Below are 19,883 nucleotides of genomic sequence, written 5' to 3'. Positions count from 1 at the left end.
AAAAGCCTGGATGCAGAGGCCCTGAGAGCCCTTCTGGGGATGGCAAAATGGAAGTTGGTGCAGGAGATGGATAGAAACCCCAGGGCCTCCAGTTCTGTCCTGAAAGCAGGACAGCCAAGGCCACGTCCTCACATTCTCCGTGGGCTCTAACTCCTGATTCTGTCCAGGTAGCAGAATACAGAGGCACCGCTCCCCTCAGCATGGCCATCACGCTCCTTCCTGCCTCCTTGGGAAACCAGAAGCTCAGGGCCCCACCTCTGTGAGGCCCTTCAGCCCCACCCCTGAAAACAGCAGTGGGGAGGAGGGCCTGGGCCTCCAAACTAATGGGGGCACCTCTGCTGCAGGCAGAATCCAAGATAGGGGGTCCCTGTTCCTACAGGTCTCTCCCGGAGTATTTAAGTGCACGCTCAGATAGACTTTAGGTTTAAAAATCTCCAGGACCATCATCACCATCAACTTTACCACCACCTCCATCACCACCATCAGCAGCAGCAGCAGCACTATCAGCAGTGGCAGTATTTCAACCTTCACTCAGTACATGACACGCACCTGGGTGCCTCCGTCTAGCTCAAGTGATGGTATTTTTCCATAGTTGCTTCCAATGGTTGTTTAAGGAAATAATGCATCCCCAACCCTCCAAGTTCCCATTCTCCTCTCTCCCTAGAGGCACTGCTGTCCTGACTTTGTCCTGGTGACTCCCAGTCTTTGTTTTTGATCATGTCTTTTCCATGTGCAATTCATAATGTGCTTTAACATTTTTGTAAATGGAACATACTGTACCTATCTTTTTGCACTTTTATTTTTTCTCCTAACCTGATCCATACGAGCTCACTCACCCTCTGAAAGGCTCTGTGGTGCTCCACGCCACACACCCCAACTAATCTAGCCTTTCCTAGGGCCAGATGTTGAGCAGAGTCAGGCAGAGAGCCTTGGACCAGATACGGAGATGGCCAAGGACGTTGGGACTCCAGCTGCCTTGGTGTGGATCTGGGCACCTTCCCTGGGCAGCTGCATGGCCTCAGGGGAACTACCATCTCTCTGTGCCTCAGTTTCCTCATCTGTAAAATGCGACTAAAAGTAGACCTTATCTCATCTGAGTATTGAGAGATTTAAAGGAGTTTATGCTTATAAGTGCTGGTGGCTGTCAGTAACCACTGGTGGTCAAGACAATGATGGTGATGAAGATGAAGGTGACGCCACGGTCCCTGCCTTTAAGAAATGTTCGGTCTAGTGAGGAGAAGAGCCACGATCACCTTTCAAGTGGCTGCCCAAGACAGAAGGGCAGCTGCATCTGGGCTGTGTTTGGCTCCTGGCTGAGTGAGGGGAAGAGACAGACATCCCCTCTAACCACAGAGGGGGCTGGTCCAGGAGGGGGTCCTGGAGGAGGGGGCTCTGTGCTGTGGGACTGCTAGGACATGGCAGGAGGAAGTGATTCTCCTAAATCATAGGGGTCCATGTGGTATGACCTGCCAGGCACAAAGCTGAAGCCCCCAGAAGACAGAGATTAAAGCTGGAACAGGCCACAGTCTCAGCTCAAGCCAAGGAGTGGTCAACCGTCCCCTGGTGCAGTGAGGTCCTGGGTGCCTGGACATCTGCCCTGTGCTACCGTGGCCTGTGCAGGTCAGGGTGTGGCCCATCAGCAGCCACAGCACAAGGCCCAGAGGCCCCGAGGCCTGGGTCTTCAGAGGGTCAGACTGCAGGGGAGGGGGTGCGTGCCTCCTTCACAGCATGCTAGGGCCCCCACAGGAACATCTGGACCCCGTGCCACCTCCTCAGGTGCTAGCAGTAGCCCAGCTCTCAGCTGGTGGGGGGGGTGCCTGAGGTTGGGGTAGGGAAGTCTCAGTCCCTAGTTGTCTTCCCTGCCTAACACAGAAACTTCTAAAGAAGCCCCAGAAACATTAGCAGATTTCTGCCTGTGGGTTGGGGCAGGGACCCCTTTCCTGAAAGCACACACTTCACCCATGTTGCCCCCAACACAGAAATGGTTGCCGTGGCAGGACAATTTGTGGAGACACTTCATCCTTCCTGCAGTGTTTCCACCAAGGGCCCAGGGTCTGGGCACTGGAGAGCATGGACCACCCCAGAAACAGAGGCTCCTGCAACACAAAGATGCCCCAGGCCCCAGGGGCAGGGGTTGGCTTGGACCGGAGCAGGTCCCTCAGAGGCGGGAGGAGCCCCAGGCCTGGTTGTGGTCAGCAACATGGACACACATCTTGATCGTGTCCATCAAGCTCCTTCCCTGTGCAGAATAGAAGGAGATCTGGCCAGTTCTGTCCTCCTGCTTCCCTCAGAAATACCAGAAGCTCTGGGGTCATAGGTCCCCACCCCCACCTCACCTGCTGGGCAGCTGCTATCAGGGTGGTTTGGAAAAACCATGGCGTACGTTGTCCAACCCTCTCTGCGGCCCTTCCCAGGGCCGGGAATGCTGCCAGCGCTGCAGTAGATGTTTCTGGAAGGGGCCTGCACCACAGATGGTGGGATGCCATGCACCCTGTGCCATCTCCCTTCCCTTTGGACCCAGCCTCTCTGTCCTGTGCTCTTTCCAGTGCTCTCGGCCTAGTTCCTCACAGAGACACACACCAGGTCTGACCTTCTGGGGCCGGCACACCATCGACTAATAAAATACAGAATCCAGTTAAATTTGAATTGCTGATCAATGACAAATTACTTTTAATGCTATTTGGGACACCTGACAGGAATATCCCTCCACAGGCACCCAGGCTGTGAATGTAATAAGCGTAATTATTTGTGCTGCTGCTCTGGATTTGAGAGAAAATCACCGTGTAATTGTATACAGTGAGAAGGCCAGAGTTTCCACTAAAGGACAAAGCTGACTGTAGCTGTTTTAATGGAAAGAGTGGATTAATTCACATTGGAGCAGCATGGCAGGGCTGGCGGGGGCGGGGGGCAGTGGGGGGGTGGGATTGTTGGCACTGTTCTTCACAGGTTCTCTGAAAATAGAACGGACAATTACCCCTACTCTGGGCCAATGTTCTACATGTTTTACATTTGATTTTTTTTAATTGCAGTGAAATTCACATAACGTAGTTAACTATCCAGTGGCTTGTAGTACATTCACAATATTGTGCGACTATCACCTCCATCTAGTTCCAGAATATTTTCATCAACTCAGAAGGAGATCCTATATCCACTAAGCAATTATTTCCTCTTCCCCTTTTCCCTCAGTCTCTGGCAACCATTCATTGCTATTGTTTCTATGGATTTGCCTATTCTGAATATTTCACAGAAATGAAATTATAGAAGGCAAACTCTTTTGTGACAACTCCATTCGCTTATCACAGTTTTCAAGATTTATCCATGTTGCAGCATCAGAACTTCACTCCTTTTCGTTTTTGCTTTAGTCACTTCAGTCCTGTCCTACTCTTTTGCAACCCTGTCGACTGTAGCCCGCCAGGTTCTTCTGTCCATGGGACTTCCCAGGCAAGAATACTGGAGTGGGTAGCCATTTCCTTCTCTAGGGGATCTTCCCAACCCAGGGATTGAAACTGTGTCTCCTGCATTAGCAGGTGGATTCTTTCCCACTGAGCCAACAGGGAAGCCTCATTCTCTTTATGGCTTAATAGTAACACCCCACTGTATGGCTAGATCACAGTTTGTTTATCCATTTGTCAGTTGATGAACTTTGGGTTGTTTCCACCTTTTGTGAATAATGCTGCTAGAAGCATGTGGGTATATGTTTTTAAATTATTTGGGTACATACCTAGGAGCAGAATTGTTGGGTCATATGGAAATTATGTTTAATTTTTTTAGGATACACTTGATCTTATTTCATCTTCACCATTACCTTGTGAATTGATGTTTTTCCCATTTTCAGATGAGAAGAGCTGAGGAACTAGCTGTAGCCTCTTGGCAAAGAGCTGGGGCTCTTGCTTGGGCACTATTTCAGGGCTGCCTCCTCCTGACCTCAGCATCACCGCAGTACTGCAAAGCAGCTGGGTCATTTAAGAAAAATAGCCTGCCTCAAACAAGGGTTTGCTGGATCCATGAATAAATGGACTGTTTAACCTGGAGGGACAGAGAAAGGAGAGGATGAAGGCAAGACCACGCTCTTTACTTGGAAGAAGAGCCAGATGTACGTTCAAATACAGACTCCAAGTCGATAAATGCCTACAGAGTTATGAGATCGTGTTGAAATGAAGTGTTTTGAGTGGCTGCTGTATCAATGCCTTCCCTCCATCTAATTAGCATCAGATGTCTTCAAGACCTGCCTGGAGATTCACATCTGAAAGGTATGAGAGAAAAAGACTGTTCCCAGATGTCAATGAAAGAACCTTACTGCTATGTTAATACCTAACATAGCAGCAACTCCCCAACTCCCACCCCTAGAGTAGACCCTTAGACTGCATCTTTCACTGAAAGAGACACAGCTCATCTTTGAATCACTGGAGGCTCTGCCAACCAGACTCCAAGCAGGGGACTGTGGAACCCTCTAGATTGGTTGTTTATAAGGAAGAGAAGTTGCCAGTTAAGAGCTTCTTCCTGGCCCACAGCACTCTGCTGACAAGACCTCCAAAGCTTCCTTCTGTAAGTCTGTGCAAAGCATGGAGAGGCTGATGCACACAGTCCCCCATTTCCCTCTCCTGTGTCGTGAACATTATTAGCAATTTTTGTGCATGGTTCTACCTCTAGTTTTTGTTTGTTTGTTTGTTTTTAAATATCAGGGGCACAAATTTAGAGTGACTAAAATCTGCATTTGATGACACAGTCTCATTGTTCAAAGTATGGCTCTTTGTTATTTTAAGCATGTGTGTATGTATTAGTTGTTTATAAATAATGTGATAAACACCTGTAAGCACTATGAGCCAAAAAACTGACCAGAATCCCCATCTGGCCTGTGCTGCTCCCCTCTCTGTCCCCTGCTCCCAGGGGACTTAAATCTGTAAAGGTGACTTGACCGGAACACTGAGACAATAAGGACTAGCTGAGGATGAGTTAAGACAGGGCTTTGATGCACAACTCTTAATACTTTATTAAATTAAAAAAAAAAAACAAGAACTAAACTGTCAAACTGCATTAAAAGGCCAACATTTAAAACCGGGCCTTCTCTCGCTACAGAGCAGAATGTCCAGTGCTGCTGACAGGGTCCTGTGGAGACCCAGAGACCATCTGGTGACCCTGTCACCCAAGACTGAGAGTATGTATCCCACCCATGGCATTTCTCTACCAGTCGAGGGCTTCTGTGGAGTGGTCAGTCCTTTTAGCCTCTGATGTTCTGGGGAAGCCAGGACAATGGTGACCATGTGGACCTCAGTCCCTCAGTTCTGGGACCCTGGGTCGAGGGGCTGGAAATGTGGCAGCTCTCCCAGGGCCACGGCTCCCACAGCAGCCAGGTTCTCTCCAGGCTCTCTGGGCCCACTGGTGCCGGCATCCCCTCCTTGGGTGGAGGACTGTGGCCTAGAGGCTGAGTCCCCCTCCTCAGGCTTCCTCTTGGCCCAGGGTGAATAAGAAAGGATGGTGAATCCCCTCTTAAGCAGGGCTGAATCTGCAGGCGCCAGCTCTTCAATCTGCTCTGGAGGGGAGGATTCCAGAATGCTTAGCTTCCAGTGGTGCAGTTCCTGCTTCTGGGGTGCATCTTGGAGTTTCACCACCCACATCTCATCAGGCTCCAACAGCAGTTTCCAACACTGGCCTGGGGTCATTCGGACCCCTCTTGGCTTCATCTTCTGGAGGTAGACAGCATCATAGCAGCCCACTAGGGAGAGGATCTGCAGGTCCAACAAATAGGCTTCAGCCTCAAGAGGGTCCATGTCCTGTGTGGTGCCCAGCTCCAATACCATGGGCTCTCCTGGAGGCAAGTCCACTTTGAAAATCCCCTCCCATGGAACAGGGGGGCTTGGCCAGTGGGAACAGGTAGGGATTTCCCCAAATCTCCAGGGAAGGCCTTGGGTCCAGTCAGCATCTTCAGCGTCCAGGCCCAGAGGTGCCGCATCCTGAGCCTGCAGCTCAGTGGGCACAAAGTGATCATCTAGGTCCATGTCTTCTGACTCCACAGGGCCTGACGCCAGGGTGTCCAATCCCCAGCCCACAGACTCGCCCTGTGCAGGCTCCCATAGGCCCTGCGCCCAGTTTGGCCCCATCACTGGGGATGACCCTTGCTCAGACCCTGTCTCTGAGTTATCCATAAGCTCAGGGTCCCAATCTCCATCTTCCAAGTCTTCTGACTCTAGCTGCTGCTTAAGGAACAGAAAGGCAGCCTTGTAACAAGCAAAGCAGATCCTTAGCTGTCTGCCATGTTGAAGCTGATACCTCCAGGATGCATGGAGATAGGACATGCCCTCTGCCCCATACCGCTTGCTGACTGGAGGGCACATGGCCAAGCTGCCTGACTCTTGAGACACAGGCAGCAGAAGAAGGACTAGCTGTGATTTTAGACTGTCTGGTCCACAGAAGGGGGCGCAGTGAAGAGCAAGGGTCAGGGAGGAGGGGCAAGAGAACAGAGAGGAGAAAGATGAGGATCACCAGGAGAAGAATTTCAGGTGGTGGTGGATGAACTGTGTCCCGATCCAACAGGGACCTGTAGAGGTTGGGAGGGAAGAAACTCTGGAATTAACTTCTGCTGATGCCAGGGCTTGGTCCTCTGGGATCTGCAAAGAAAAGCAGTGAGGTTAGGGCGCCCCCAGCAGGTAGGTGGGAGCAAGTCACACAGGGAGGAGAACCTGACCACATCTGACAAAACCTGAGGGAACCTCTCAGGACCTGACAGAACCAGAAAGAATCACTCAGAATCCGAGGGTCCTGTCAGAATCTGACCAAATCTGACAGAACCCGAGAGAATCAGTCAGAACCTGACCAAATCTGACCGAATCTGACAAAACCTGAGAGAACATGTCAGAACCTCAGAGAATCTGTCAGAACCAAAGGAAACCTGTCAGGATATGACAGAAATAGAATTGATCAGACCCTGAGAGAATCTGTCAAAATCTGTCAGAAACTGAGGGAAACTGTAAGCCCCTGAACAAATCTGACAGAATGTGACAGAACCTGACCAAATCTGACAAACCTGTTGGAACCTGTGAGAATCTGTGAAAACCTGAGGGAAACTGTCAGATTCTGATCAACTCTGACAAAACCTGATTGAAACTGACAGAATCTGAGAGAATTGGTCAGAACCTGAGGGAATCTATTAGAACCTAAGGAAATCTGTCATAACCCAACAGAGAGAATTGGCCCGAACCTGAGGGATCCTGTCAGACCTGACCAAATCTGACTGAATCTGACAGAACCTGAGGGAACCTGACAGAACCAGAGAATCAGTCAGAACCTGAGGGTCCTGTCAGATCTTACCAAATCTGATAGAACCTGCCAGAGACTGACAAAACCTGAAAGTGTTGGAACCTGAGAGAAAGTCAGAACCTGAGGGAGCTGGTCAGAACATGACCAAATCTGATAATACCTGTTAGAACATGTGAGAATCTGTGAGCACCTGAGGGAATCTGTCAGAACCTGAACAAATCTGACAAAACCTGACTGAACCTGAGAGAATCAGTCAGAACCTGAGGGATCCTGTCAGACCTGACCAAATCTGTCCAATTTGACAGAACCTGATGGAACCTGTCAGAACCTGACAGAACCAGAGAATTGGTCAGAACCTGAGGGTCCTGTCAAATCTTACCAAATCTGATAGAACCTGCCAGAGACTGACAAAACCTGAAGGAAAGTGTTGGAACCTGAGAGAATGTCAGAACCTGAGGGAGCTGGTCATAACATGACCAAATCTGATAATACCTGTTAGAACATGTGAGAATCTATGAGCACCTGAGGGAATCTGTCAGAACCTGAACGAATCTGACAAAACCTGACTGAACCTGACAATCTGAGAGAATCAGTCAGAACCTGAGGGATCCTGTCAGACCTGACCAACTCTGTCCAATCTGACAGAACCTGACTAAATCTGACAGAACCTGATGGAACCTGTCAGAACCTGACAGAACCAGAGAATCAGTCAGAACCTGAGGGTCCTGTCAGATCTCACCAAATCCAATAGAACCTGCCAGAGAATTAGAAAACCTGAGGGAAACTAACAGGACCTGATAGAGCCCGAAAAAACCTGAAGGGACCTATTGGAACCTGAGAGAATATCAGAAGCCGAGGGAGCTGGTCAGAAGCTGACCTAATCTAACAGAACCTGACAGAACTTGTTAGAACCTCTTGGAATCTGATAGAGCTGTCAGAACCTGAGGGAACCTGACAGAATGTGTCAGAACCTGATGGAAACTGACAGAACCTGAGGTATCTGTCAGAACCTGAGCCTTATAAAACCTGAAGGAGCCTGACTGAACCACCCCCACCTGAGCTAACCTGTCTGGCCTGAGGCTACGCTGGATCACATTGGCACTGCAGGCTCCAAGCCCCACACTGTTAGTCTGTAGGCCCCACTCTTTCACTTCAAGGAGTTCTCACCCAGCTTGGTACCGCCCTCCTGTGGGTATACGTGGGGAAAGCAGGGAAGGGATCCTGCCTGAGCATATAAAGAGCCATTTCCCATGGTGCTCTGGGCTCAATATTTCCCATGAGCCTCAGCCCACCAGGAAATGAAACTGCTGAGTCATTCTCACTTCCCTCATCCCAGGAGAGCCTGTGTAGCCCCCAGAGAGGGCAGTCTTGTTCCTCTAACCCTGTCACCAGGGTGATTGTTCCTGTGATATTTGCTCCTCTGAGGGCTAAGACTGTTCCCATTGTTCTCTTCATTCTGCAGGTTTCTGAAATTGTGTGGGTGATCCTCTCTCTTATGGTTATTGTCCCTTTGTGGGTCCCTTGGGTGACCTACTTGATCACAGAGCCTGTCTTTCTGTGGTTAAAATGGATTCTTTCTTGTATCTCTTGATGAAAGTTTCTTTATGAATTCCAGAAACTGTAAATTGTTATTTACAATTTAGGCATATTTCTGGCCCTCTGACTTTTCACTTTTAAAATAAAGGCTCTTTACCTATAAATAATAAATAATTGCTGGAGAGGGTGTGGAGAAAAGAAAAACACCCTACTTTGTTGGTGGGAATGTAAACTGGTACTGCAAGTATAGAGAACGGTATGAAGTTTTCTCAAAAAAACTAAAAATAGAGTTGTCACATGATCCAGCAATCCCACTCCTGGACATGTATCCAGAGAAGACTGTAATTTGAAAAGAAACATGCACCCCAATGTTCATAGAAGCACTATTCACAATAGCTAAGACATGGAAACGACATATATGCCCATTGATAGGCAAATGGATAAAGATGTATCCCAGGTGGCACTAATGGTAAAGAATCTGCCGGGCAATGCGGGAGGTACAAGACATCCAGTTTCAATCCCTGGGTAGGGAAGATCCTCTGGAGTAGGAAATGGCAACCCACTCCAGGATCTTTGCCTGGAGAATCCTATGGATGGATGAGCCTTGCAGGCTACAGTCCATGGGGCCGCAAAGAGTCAAACATGATTGAAGCAACTTAGCATATATGTATAATAATCCATATATATATATGATGGATTATTATTTGGTCATAGAAAAAGAATGAAACGTTGCCATTTACAGCAACATAGATGGACCTAAAGCTTATCATACTAAGGGAAGTCAGAAAGAGAAAGACAAATACCATATGATCTTATATGTGGACTCTAAAATACAACACAATCAGAAACACTCTCACAGACATAGGAAACAGACTTGTGGTTGCCAAGAGGGATGGGGGATGTAGGAGAGAAGGATTGGGTGTTTGGGATTAACAGATGCAAACTATTCTATAGAGAATGGGTAAACAAGGTCCTACGGTATAGCACAGAAAGTGAAAGTGAGCCTCTCAGTCCTGTCCGACTGTGCAACCCTGTGGACTGTAGTCTGCCAGGCTCCTCTGTCCATCGGATTTCCCAGGTAAGAATACTGGAATGGGTTGCCATTTCCTTCTCCAAGGGATCTTCCTGATGCAGAGATCAAATAGTGGTCTCCTGCATTGCAGGCGGATTCTTTACCATCTGAACCACCAGGGAAGCCCACTGTGTAGCACAGAGAACTATATTCAATATCCAGTGATAAGCCATAATGGAAAAGAATATGAAAAAGAGTGTATATATATGTGTGTGTGTGCTTAGTCACTCAGTTGTGTCTGACTGTTTGTGACCCCCACGGACTGTAGCCCATCAGTCCCCCTCTGTCCATGAGGATTCTCCAGGCAAGAATACTGGCATGGGTTGCCATGCCCTCCTCCAGGGGATCTTCCAACCCAGGGATTGAACCCAGGTCTCCCATATTGTGAGCAAATTCTTTGCCATCTGAGTCACCAGGGAAGCCCAAGAATACTGGAGTGGGTAGCCTATCCCTTCTCCAGGGGATCTTCCTGACCCAGGAATCAAACTGGGGTCTCCTGCATTGCAGACAGACTTTTTACCATCTGAGCCACCAGGGAAGCCTATATATATATAGGCTTATATATATATATATATATATATATACAGGCTTATATGTATATATAAAGGTTATATATATATATATGCCTATATATATATATATATATAAAACTGAATCACTTTCCTGTACAGCAGAGATTAACACAACACTGTAAATCAACTAATACTTCAATCAAATTTTAAAATAAAATAAAGACTCTTTAAATGAACACTTTAAATATTAGGCACTGTTTTTAGACCAGTTTTGTCTTCATAGCAAAACTGAGGAGAAGTTACAGAGAATTCTTTTACTGCCCCTGCCCCACGCAGCACAGCCTCACTGTCAGACTCTGCACCACTTGGTACATTTGTAATCATCAAGGAACCTATAGTGATATACACTGTTATCACTCAATGTGAACAGTTCGCATTAGGGTTTATTTTCAGGGCTGTTCCATCTATGGATTCAGACAAAAGTTTAATGACATACATATGTGGTAGTTTTACTGTCCCTGTTCTCCCCGTTTAACTCTACCTATCCCCACCCCTGGCAACCACTGATATTTTTTTGTCTCCATAGTTTTGCCTTTTCCTGAATGCCGGATAGTTGGAATCAAACAATATGTAGCCTTTTCAGATTGACTTCCTTCACTTTGTAATATGCCGTTAAGTTTCCTCCATGTCTTTTTATGGCTTGATAACACTTCTTTTCAGCGCTGCATATTCCATTGATTGGATGGACCGTAGTTTATCTATTCACTTACTGAAGGACTTCTTGCCTGCTTCCAAGTTTTGGCAATTATGAACGAAGCTGCTATAAACATCCTGTGAAAAAAAAATCACATGCAAGTTTTTGTGCAACAAAAGTTTTGAACTCATTAGGCAAATACAAAGGAGTGGGATTTCTGGATCACTTGATAAAGGTATGTTTAATTTTGTAGGAAATCCCCAGTATTCCAAAGTGGCTGCACTATTCTGCATTCCCACCAGCAGTGATTGAGAGTTCCTGTTGCTCTACATCCTGGCCAGCATTTGGTGTTGTCTGTATTCTGGATTTTGGCCATTCTGATAGGTATATAATGGTATCTTATATTGTTTTAATTTGCAATTCCATAATGACATATAATGTGGAGCATCTTTTCATGTGCTATCTGCCATCTATATACCTTCTTCGGTGAGGTTTCTGTTTAGGTTGTTTGCCTAGTTTTAAATCGGGTTGTTTATTTTCTTATTGGTAAGTTTTAAGAGTTCTTTGTATATTTTGGATAACAGTTCTTTATCAGATGTGTCTTTTGCAAGGGCTTCCCATGTGACACTATGGTAAAGAATCTGCCTGCCAATGCAGGAGATGTAAGAGATGTGGGTTCTATCCGTGGGTGGGGAAGATCCCCTGGAGGAGGGCATGGCAACCCACTCCAGTATTCATTCCTGGAAAATCCCATGGACAGAGGAGCCTGGCAGGCTATAGTCCATAGGGTCAAAAAGAGTTGGACACAACTGAAGCAATTTAGCACACATGCACATCTTTTGCAAATATTTTTTCCCAGTCTGTGGTTTATCTTCTCATTCTCATGACTGTCTTTTGCAGAGCAGAAGTTTTTATTTTTAGTTAAATCCAGCTGATGAATGATCTCTTTGATAATTGAGACTTTGGTGCTACATCTAAAAAGTCATTGCCATATTCAAAGTCATTTAAATTTTATCCTATTATCTACTAGGAGTTTCACAGTTTGCACTTTATATTTAGGTCTATGATCTACTTTGTGTTAGTTTTTTTGTGTGAGATCTGTGAATAGATTCATATTCTTGTATGTGGATGTCCACTATTTCCAGCACCATTTGTAAAACAGACTGTCTTTTCTCTAATGTATTGCCTTTGCCTCTTTGTCAAAGATCAGTGGACTATATTTTTGTAGGTAACAGACACTTTAAAACACAGACTTGTTTAGAGTCTGATAATCAATGTTAAATGTTTCTTTTGAAATTTTTTTGGCTTTTAAAGTATATCCCACAATTCCAAGGCCGTGATGTTACTTTCTTTCATCTAATTCTTATTCTGGAATACTTTTGTTAGTTTGCAGCTAGGGTTGCCATAAGAAAATACCAGACTGAGTAGCTTAAACAGTAAAAACGTTTCTCACAGTTCTGGAGACTGTAAATCCTAGATCAGGGTGCAGGATGGTTGGGTTCTGGTGAGAGCCCTCTTCCTGACTATGCAGATTGCTACCTTCTTGCTGTGTCATCACACAACAGAGAGAGGGAGATCTAGCTCTCTTTCCTTATAAGGCCACAATCCTATCTGATTAGGGCCCCACTCTTACGACTTTATTTTTTTGGGCTCCAAAATCACTGCAGATGGTGATTGCAGCCGTGAAATTAAAAGACGCTTACTCCTTGGAAGGAAAGTTATGACCAACCTAGATAGCATATCGGAGAAGGCAATGGCACCCCACTCCAGTACTCTTGACTGGAAAATTCCATGGATGGAGGAGCCTGGTAGGCTGCAGTCCATGGGGTCTCTAAGAGTCAGATACGACTGAGCGACTTCACTTTCACTTTTCACTTTCATGCATTGGAGAAGGAAATGGTGACCCACTCCAGTGTTCTTGCCTGGGGAATCCCAGGGACGGGGGAGCCTGGTGGGCTGCCGTCTATGGGGTCGCACAGAATCGGACACGACTGAAGTGACTTAGTAGTAGTAGTAGTAGATAGCATATTCAAAAGCAGAGACATTACTTTGCCAACGAAGTCCATCTAGTCAAGGCTATGGTTTTTCCAGTGGTCATGTATGGATGTGAGAGTTGGACTGTGAAGAAAGCTGAGCGCTGAAGAATTGATGCTTTTGAACTGTGGTGTTGGAGAAGACTCTTGAGAGTCCCTTGGACTGCAAAGAGATCCAACCAGTCCATTCTAAAGGAGATCAGTCCTGGGTGTACTTTGGAAGGACTGATGCTAAAGCTGAAACTCCAGTACTTTGACCACCTCATGTGAAGCGCTGACTCATTGGAAAAGACTCTGATGCTGAGAGGGATTGGGGGCAGGAGGAGAAGGGGACGACAGAGGATGAGATGGCTGGATGGCATCACCGACTTGATGGACATGAGTTTGAGTGAACTCTGGGAGTTGGTGATGGACAGGGAGACCTGGCGTGCTGCAATTCATGGGGTCGCAAAGAGTCAGACATGACTGAGCGACTGAACTGAACTGAACTTATGACTTTATTTAACCCTAATTATCTCCTGCTTCCCAGGTGGCTTAGTGGTAAAGAATCCACCTGCCAATGCAGGAGACCTGGGATCAATCCCTGGGTCAGGAAGATGCCCTGGAAAAGGAAATGACAACCCACTCCAGTGTTCTGGCCTGGAAAATCCCATGGATAGAGGAACCTGGCGGGCTACAGTCCATGGGGTTGCAAAGAGTTAGACACGATTTTGCAACTGAACCACTACCACCAATTATCTGCTAAAGATCTTATTCCAAATGCAGTCATAGTGAGGATTAGGGCTTCAACGTATGAATTTTGAAGGGACCAATTCAGTCTACAGTGCTTCTTTTTCTTTTGTATACAAAATGCAATTTAAATGGAAGTTGCTTTTCTTAACAATGTTAAGAATGTAGATAGACAACTTTTTACAATGATTTGCCAATTTAACTGTGTAAATCAACCCTTCTTTCCAAACTTCAACAGATATATTCAAGCACACCAGCAATGTCTCCCCCGAGATGTTTTGGAGCATCCCAGGATGAAGGAATCTGTAGTTGGCAGCTGGGCCTGGATTGGGCAGTGCCTGCAGGAAGGAGAAAAGATCACCTCTAGAATCAGGCAACTTAAAGGTTCTTCAACTCCCAGTGGCTCCCAGATTTTGCTCCAGGTTAAAATTTTCTTGGGAGCTTTGAAGAGTCCCAGTGGCCACATCATAGCATGTGGCAGACACACCTGAGGTATGTCACACTCTCAGTTACAGTCAGTTACACCCTCCCTGAGATAGTGGTGGAGCTTGTGATTTGCTTCCAACCAAGAGCAGTGGTAAAGGTGGTGGATGTCTCTGCCTCGATGAGGTTACATTATGGGGCAAAATGTCCCTCCTGCAATGATGAGGTTATATTATGGGACAAAGTGTCCCTCCTGCAATGATATTACTCTAAGATTAAGTAAGACTCTTACCCAGCTCTTGCTGTCTCCTGGAGGCCTTGAAGAGGGAGAAGAGCCGTGCTGTCTGTGAACTGTGGGTTGCCTCTGGGACCAGCTGACAGCCAGGAAAGCCGAAGCCATCAGCCCTAAAACCACAAGGAAGTGAATCCTGCCAGCAGAGAACACAGCACAGCCAACACCTTGGTTGAGACTTTGGGCAGGGGGCCAGCCAGAGCATGTCCCAACTCCTAACCCATGGAAACTTAGAAAATAAATGTCTGCTATTTGGTAAACCACTAAGTTTATTTTCTATAAAGCAAAAGAAAATTTGCATTCACCCTTTACCAGTGACATCAGAATTCTTACATGGGACATAGGCATTGATGTCTTTTCAATCTCTGCAGGTGCTTCCAAAATACTGTGCTGTTAAAGAACCAGTACCCAGACCACTGGATAATGTTAGAACTTTCCCCATACATTGGGTCCTTTGATCCCTCCTCTCTTGCTAGTAAACCAGGTCTGAGTTCAATCGATACCCAACCCAGTCTCCACAGGACCCACAGTAGCCGTGGCCCATAGATGACCAATGGCCCCCTCATGACTCAGATAACCCACTGTGACCTGCCACAAACTAAGTAATTGGGCCTCTCTTGAGTTCCTGACTCACATGGCCTTCATGCAGCCAGAGTCATGGTCGAGAAGCCAGCAGGGCCCAAAACCTGGCACCCAGACCCTGCCCACAGCTCAAAGGAGTTCTCGTAATGGAGAAGGGTGAGAGAGAAGATGAGGGTAAGCAGGGCTGACAGGGCAGAAGGGCACCAAGATGACTACCCTGGTCCAGCTCAGAGCCCCACGGTGCGGGGATCTGAGCGCAAACACTGGCGGAGACCCTCGGAAGGAAGAAGACCAAAGCCCCACCATGTGCTGCTGGATCACTCGCACCTTCGTGCTGCAGCAGAAGTTACTGGTTTCGCCCATTCAGCCTTCCACAGTTCCTGAGGCTCAGAACATTCCAGAGATGTCTGTGGGGTGGACACATTCCTACTCCTTCTCTGGCTTGGTGACCTCCATCCTCAGGATACCCAGTTGTCACACTGTTCCTGACCCGCTGTATTCCCGGGCATGGCCCCTGTCTCCCCAGACCGGTTCAGAGCCAGTGTGGGCCAGTGCCTTTCCCAGACAAAGCCTCCGCCAGCGTGTCCGGGAATCTGATCTCAAGATGGCCAGTCACACCCAGAGAAACCACCCAACCCGCGAAGCCGTCAAACGCCTATGGGCTTGGATCTGTGGGCAAGTGACCCAGCTGGAATTAAGCCCTGACAAGAAAGAAAAGTGTGTTTAGACAATCAAATGACTCACCAAATAGAACCTTCTTGAAAAGTATTGTAATAATCAAGCCGAGGAAGGGATCACTGCCTATTCCAGTGAAGTCCAAGTACTTGAATCTTAAACATTTACATCGTTGCTCTTGTATTATAAAGCAGAGTCCAGCCCTCGCCTCCCGTCTCCATATTTGCAGCATATTTGTTAGTCTCTCAGTTATGTCTGACTCTTTGCGACCCCATGAACTGTAGCCTGTCAGACTCCTCTGCCCATGGAATTCTCCAGGCAAGAATACTGGAGTGGGTTGCCATTTGCTTCTCTAGGGAATCTTCCCGACCCAGGGATGAAACCTTGGCCTCCTGCATTCCAGGCAGATTCTTTACCATCTGAGCCACCAGGGAAGCCCAACCAGGGATCATTTGCTCCAAGCATTTCACTAGATTTTTATTGGCTTTCCCCTCTCATTCCTCCTCCCAGGTAATAAAGAAGATGAACGGTTTAATACTTTCTTGCATGAGTTCACTACAGAGAGTTCTTTAGAGGGATGCTGCCTGTTGATGAAAAGGAAGATCTCTGCTTCCACAGGGAGCAGGCACCCAGCGAGGCCCAGAGGATGTGAGACACCGTCATTGGTGTGGAGAATATATGTGCTTTGTAAAGTTTGCCTGACAGTTGATTTTCTTTCTTTCTTTCTTTTTTTTAACTGATTTTACTGATAAAATTAGAGTTGTATTTCTAAAAGGAACAGGAAGCCACAAAGACAAGGACACATAACAAATCTCTGACCAACTTATGCCAGTAAGGCTCAAAGTCAGCCATAAAAATGAATAAGGTTCATGAGCTTACTGAAAAGTAATGTACAGAGCCACTGGTTTCTGTCTCTGCACCCCTTGGGGTAAAATGGGGGTCACACACTAGTGGGGGCCTCCATGATCATGCTCCAATTTCCCTTAGAGGCACATGTTTCTATAGGAACATTAAATTGTGAATGCCGTGATAAATCTGAAGAAATATTAAGAGTCTTGGATTTTCATTTTCATATTTTATGCACCTAGGCATAAGAGTCATTTTCACTTGTTTCCCTCTTACCATTAGAAGTTAATGTTATTAAAGAGTTCAGTTGCGTCTGTTCCCCTTCTGCCTTGACTGGTCTTTGTTGGCCGGTTTCACCTGCAGTCATGGCCCCATTATCCTTTCTGCCTCTAGCTGCTTCCAGTTAGAGGTTTGACCTCAAAGGACACCTTCCCCTCAAGCAGGCCTTGTGCCTTTTCCAGTCTCCGGGCAGCACAAGCTTCAGGGACTTCCTGGGGGATAATATGATGCAGATTGTGCCTCTTTATGCATTTCCCCTCTTCCCGTGCTACACACTGCAGGGACACGCCCCGTGCGTGGTCACACTCTCAACATCGATCTGGACTTTTACCATCTGAAATTAAGGTGTTTCTCTGCTGAGGAGACAATTGTCAGCCTCTCCCCACCAAAGAGCTTCACAGGTCCGCAAGATCCCCTGCAGGAGGGAATGGCAACCCACTCCAGTATTCTTGCCTGGGGAATCCCATGGACAGCGGAGCCTGGTGGGCTGCAGTCCACGGGGTCGCAAAGAGTCGGGCATGACTGAAGAAACTTAGCACACATGCATACCTCATTAAAATGGAGCATGCAGAGCAAGAAATAGCCCTTTTGTTTTCATTAAAAAAATTTTTTTAATTGGAATATAGTTACTTTATAATGTTGTGTTAGTTTCTGCAGTACAATGAAGTGAATCAGTTATATGCATACATACTTCCCCTCCCTTCTGGACTCCCCTCCCCCTCTCCCTAGCCCTCCCATCTAGGTCACCACAGAGCACTGAGCTGAGCTTCTGTGCTTTAATAGCAGGTTCCCCTAGCAGTCTATTCTATACATGGTAGTGTATAGATGTCAACCCTAATCTCCCAGTTCATCCCACCCCTCCCTCCCCTCCCTGTGTCCACATGTCCACTCTCTATGTGTGTGTCTGTATTCCTCCCTTGGAAATAGGTTCATCAGTAGCAAATCAAAACTGCAATGAGGTATCATCTCACACTGGTCAGAATGGCCATCATCAAAAAATCTACAAATAATAAATGCTGGAGGGGGTGTGGAGAAAAGGGAACCCTCTTGCACTGTTGGTGGAAATGTAAACTGATAAGTCACTGTGGAGAATCGTATGGATGTTCCTTTAAAAACTAAACTTGGAACTACCCATATGACCTGTCCTTTTTTTTTAACCCTTGAGTTCCCCAGCCCAGGACAGGCCCTCAGCATGTACTGTCCCAAGGGTGGGCAGGTGGGCTGTCAGTCCCAGCAGGAGGGGTCCCAATGGGCTCTAGAATCCAGTCGCACTATGTCACTGCAGCTGGACCTTCATGTGTGGTGAGACATGCCCAGCCCTCCATACACACCTGCCAGACTCAGATATGGGGCTGGAAAAAAGTGCAAGTGTTGGTCCTTTAGTCGTGTCCAACTCTTTGTGACCCCATGGACTGTAGCCCACCAGGTTCTGTCCATGAAATTTTCCAGGCAAGAATTCTGGAGTGGGTAGCTGTTCCCTTCTCCAGGGTATCTTCCCCACCCAGGGATCAAACCTGAGTCTCCTACACTGCAGGGAGATTCTTTACCATCTGAGCCACCAGGGTTTACCAGAATGAGGTAAATGATTTTGTTGTGTGATGCTAATAGGTCATGTCTTATAGCAGGAACTTGGGCTGCAGAGTTTCCAGGAAAGGGGTGCCTTAGACACAGTGGGGCCACCACGGGAGTTGATGTTACGATCCCAAGATCCCAACTAGGAAGAGGATGTGTGCAGGAGGGGAATGAGCGTTGGAGACTTGAGGCTCAACTTGCGCCTCTGGCCAGGCAGAGGCAGGGAATCTGTTTAATTCCCACAGCAAATGCACCTTTTGGGTCTTGTGGCCCCAGCTGACTATAATTGAATGAATTACTTCTCTTCTCAAGGGTTGTTGGGATGCCCTCTAGAAACATGGATGGTTTGTGCAGAGATGTCATTTTGGGAACTTCTGGGCAGTAGAACCCTCTTCATATCTGATACTGAAGGGAGATTTTTATGATCGTTTCAGATTTTTCTATCTTCAGGGCAAACTCCGAGAGATAGTGAGAGACAGGGAAGCCTGGCATGATACAGTCCATGGGGTCTCAAAGAGTAAGACACGACTTAGTGACTGAACAACAAGATTGTTCTGTTGAGTGTGGGGCATGAGAAGGGCCAAAGCAAAAGGGAAAGGAGGTGTGTGCTCTGAGAGCCTAGGTTTCTCAGCCCCTTGGGAAGACGCTTGCGACAAGTGTCCCAGAACTTGGAGCAGAGGGTGGCCTTGAGCCCCCACTTCTGACACATGTGAGTGTCCAGTTTGGTCCTGTGGAATAAGTCAGCTCCTGAAAGTCAGGGCACTTCCCATGCGTCCTGAGAGATAAGATCTTTCCAGAGTTTCAGAGCTGGACAGGAATCAGTGAGAGCATAGGATGGGTCAGCAGTTGGCTGGACAATGTCCCCGAAGATGTCCACTAATCCCGGGACCTATGACTATGTCACTACACACAGTGGAGGCTTTGCAGATTTGATTAAGTTAGGAGCCTTGAGATGGTATGGGGGGATAACCTGGGACAAATGGCATCACCAGCATCCTTACAAGATGGGGGACAGAAGGCAGAGTGAGAGAGTGAAGGTGAGAGGACAGAAGCAGAGATCACAGGAGACAATGCTATACTGCTGAGCTGGAGACAGAGGAAGGGGCTGCAAGCCAAGGGATGTGGCTCCTCTGGAAGCTGGAACAGGGAGGGAGGAGTTCTCCCTAGGAGCCTCCAGAAAGAGCCAGCCCTGGGTCCATTGCAGATGCCAGACCTACAGACTCAAGAGAAGAAATTGTGTGGCTTCCAGCTGCTGAGTGGTGATGATTTGGTAGCCGCTGCAAACTCACGGGATGAACGTGTTTCTCCCTTGATGGTTCTGAGGGGCTCTGGAGTAGGGGACCTCGAGACGCCCCATTTTCAAATCTCTCCTGGAAGTGGAGAC

General features: G+C 47.3%; 1 protein-coding gene and 1 long non-coding RNA gene across 6 annotated transcripts; one reads left to right on the top strand and one right to left on the bottom strand.

The window, feature by feature from the left end:
- The first annotated feature begins 4,286 nt into the window (after window positions 1–4,286).
- Window positions 4,287–16,965, top strand: LOC129648791 (uncharacterized). Of its 2 annotated transcripts, none has more exons than XR_008712867.1 (4): window positions 4,287–4,545; window positions 11,322–11,452; window positions 14,069–14,322; window positions 14,569–14,743. It is a non-coding gene; the product is annotated as an uncharacterized LOC129648791 (long non-coding RNA). The 2 variants fall into 2 exon arrangements; XR_008712866.1 differs by lacking the exon at window positions 14,569–14,743 and adding an exon at window positions 16,313–16,965 and having other exon boundaries at window positions 4,290–4,545.
- On the bottom strand, window positions 4,555–8,463 carry LOC129651153 (testis-expressed protein 19.2-like). 4 transcript variants are annotated; one of them, XM_055579851.1, is made up of 2 exons: window positions 8,422–8,463; window positions 4,555–6,605 (listed from the first exon to the last, which is right to left on the bottom strand). In XM_055579851.1, exon 2 carries the CDS (start codon window positions 6,330–6,332, stop codon window positions 5,277–5,279), a length of 1,056 nt encoding a protein of 351 aa, XP_055435826.1. In that variant the 5' UTR covers window positions 6,333–6,605; window positions 8,422–8,463; the 3' UTR covers window positions 4,555–5,276. The 4 variants fall into 4 exon arrangements, with proteins under 4 accessions (XP_055435826.1, XP_055435828.1, XP_055435829.1 ...); XM_055579853.1 differs by having other exon boundaries at window positions 8,320–8,453; XM_055579854.1 differs by lacking the exon at window positions 8,422–8,463 and adding an exon at window positions 8,132–8,247.
- Window positions 16,966–19,883: the final 2,918 nt, after the last annotated feature.

The sequence above is a fragment of the Bubalus kerabau genome, chromosome 4, assembly GCF_029407905.1.
Source record: "Bubalus kerabau isolate K-KA32 ecotype Philippines breed swamp buffalo chromosome 4, PCC_UOA_SB_1v2, whole genome shotgun sequence".
Taxonomy (NCBI): Eukaryota; Metazoa; Chordata; class Mammalia; order Artiodactyla; family Bovidae; genus Bubalus; species Bubalus kerabau.
This window is presented reverse-complemented; position numbering and strand designations above follow the sequence as displayed.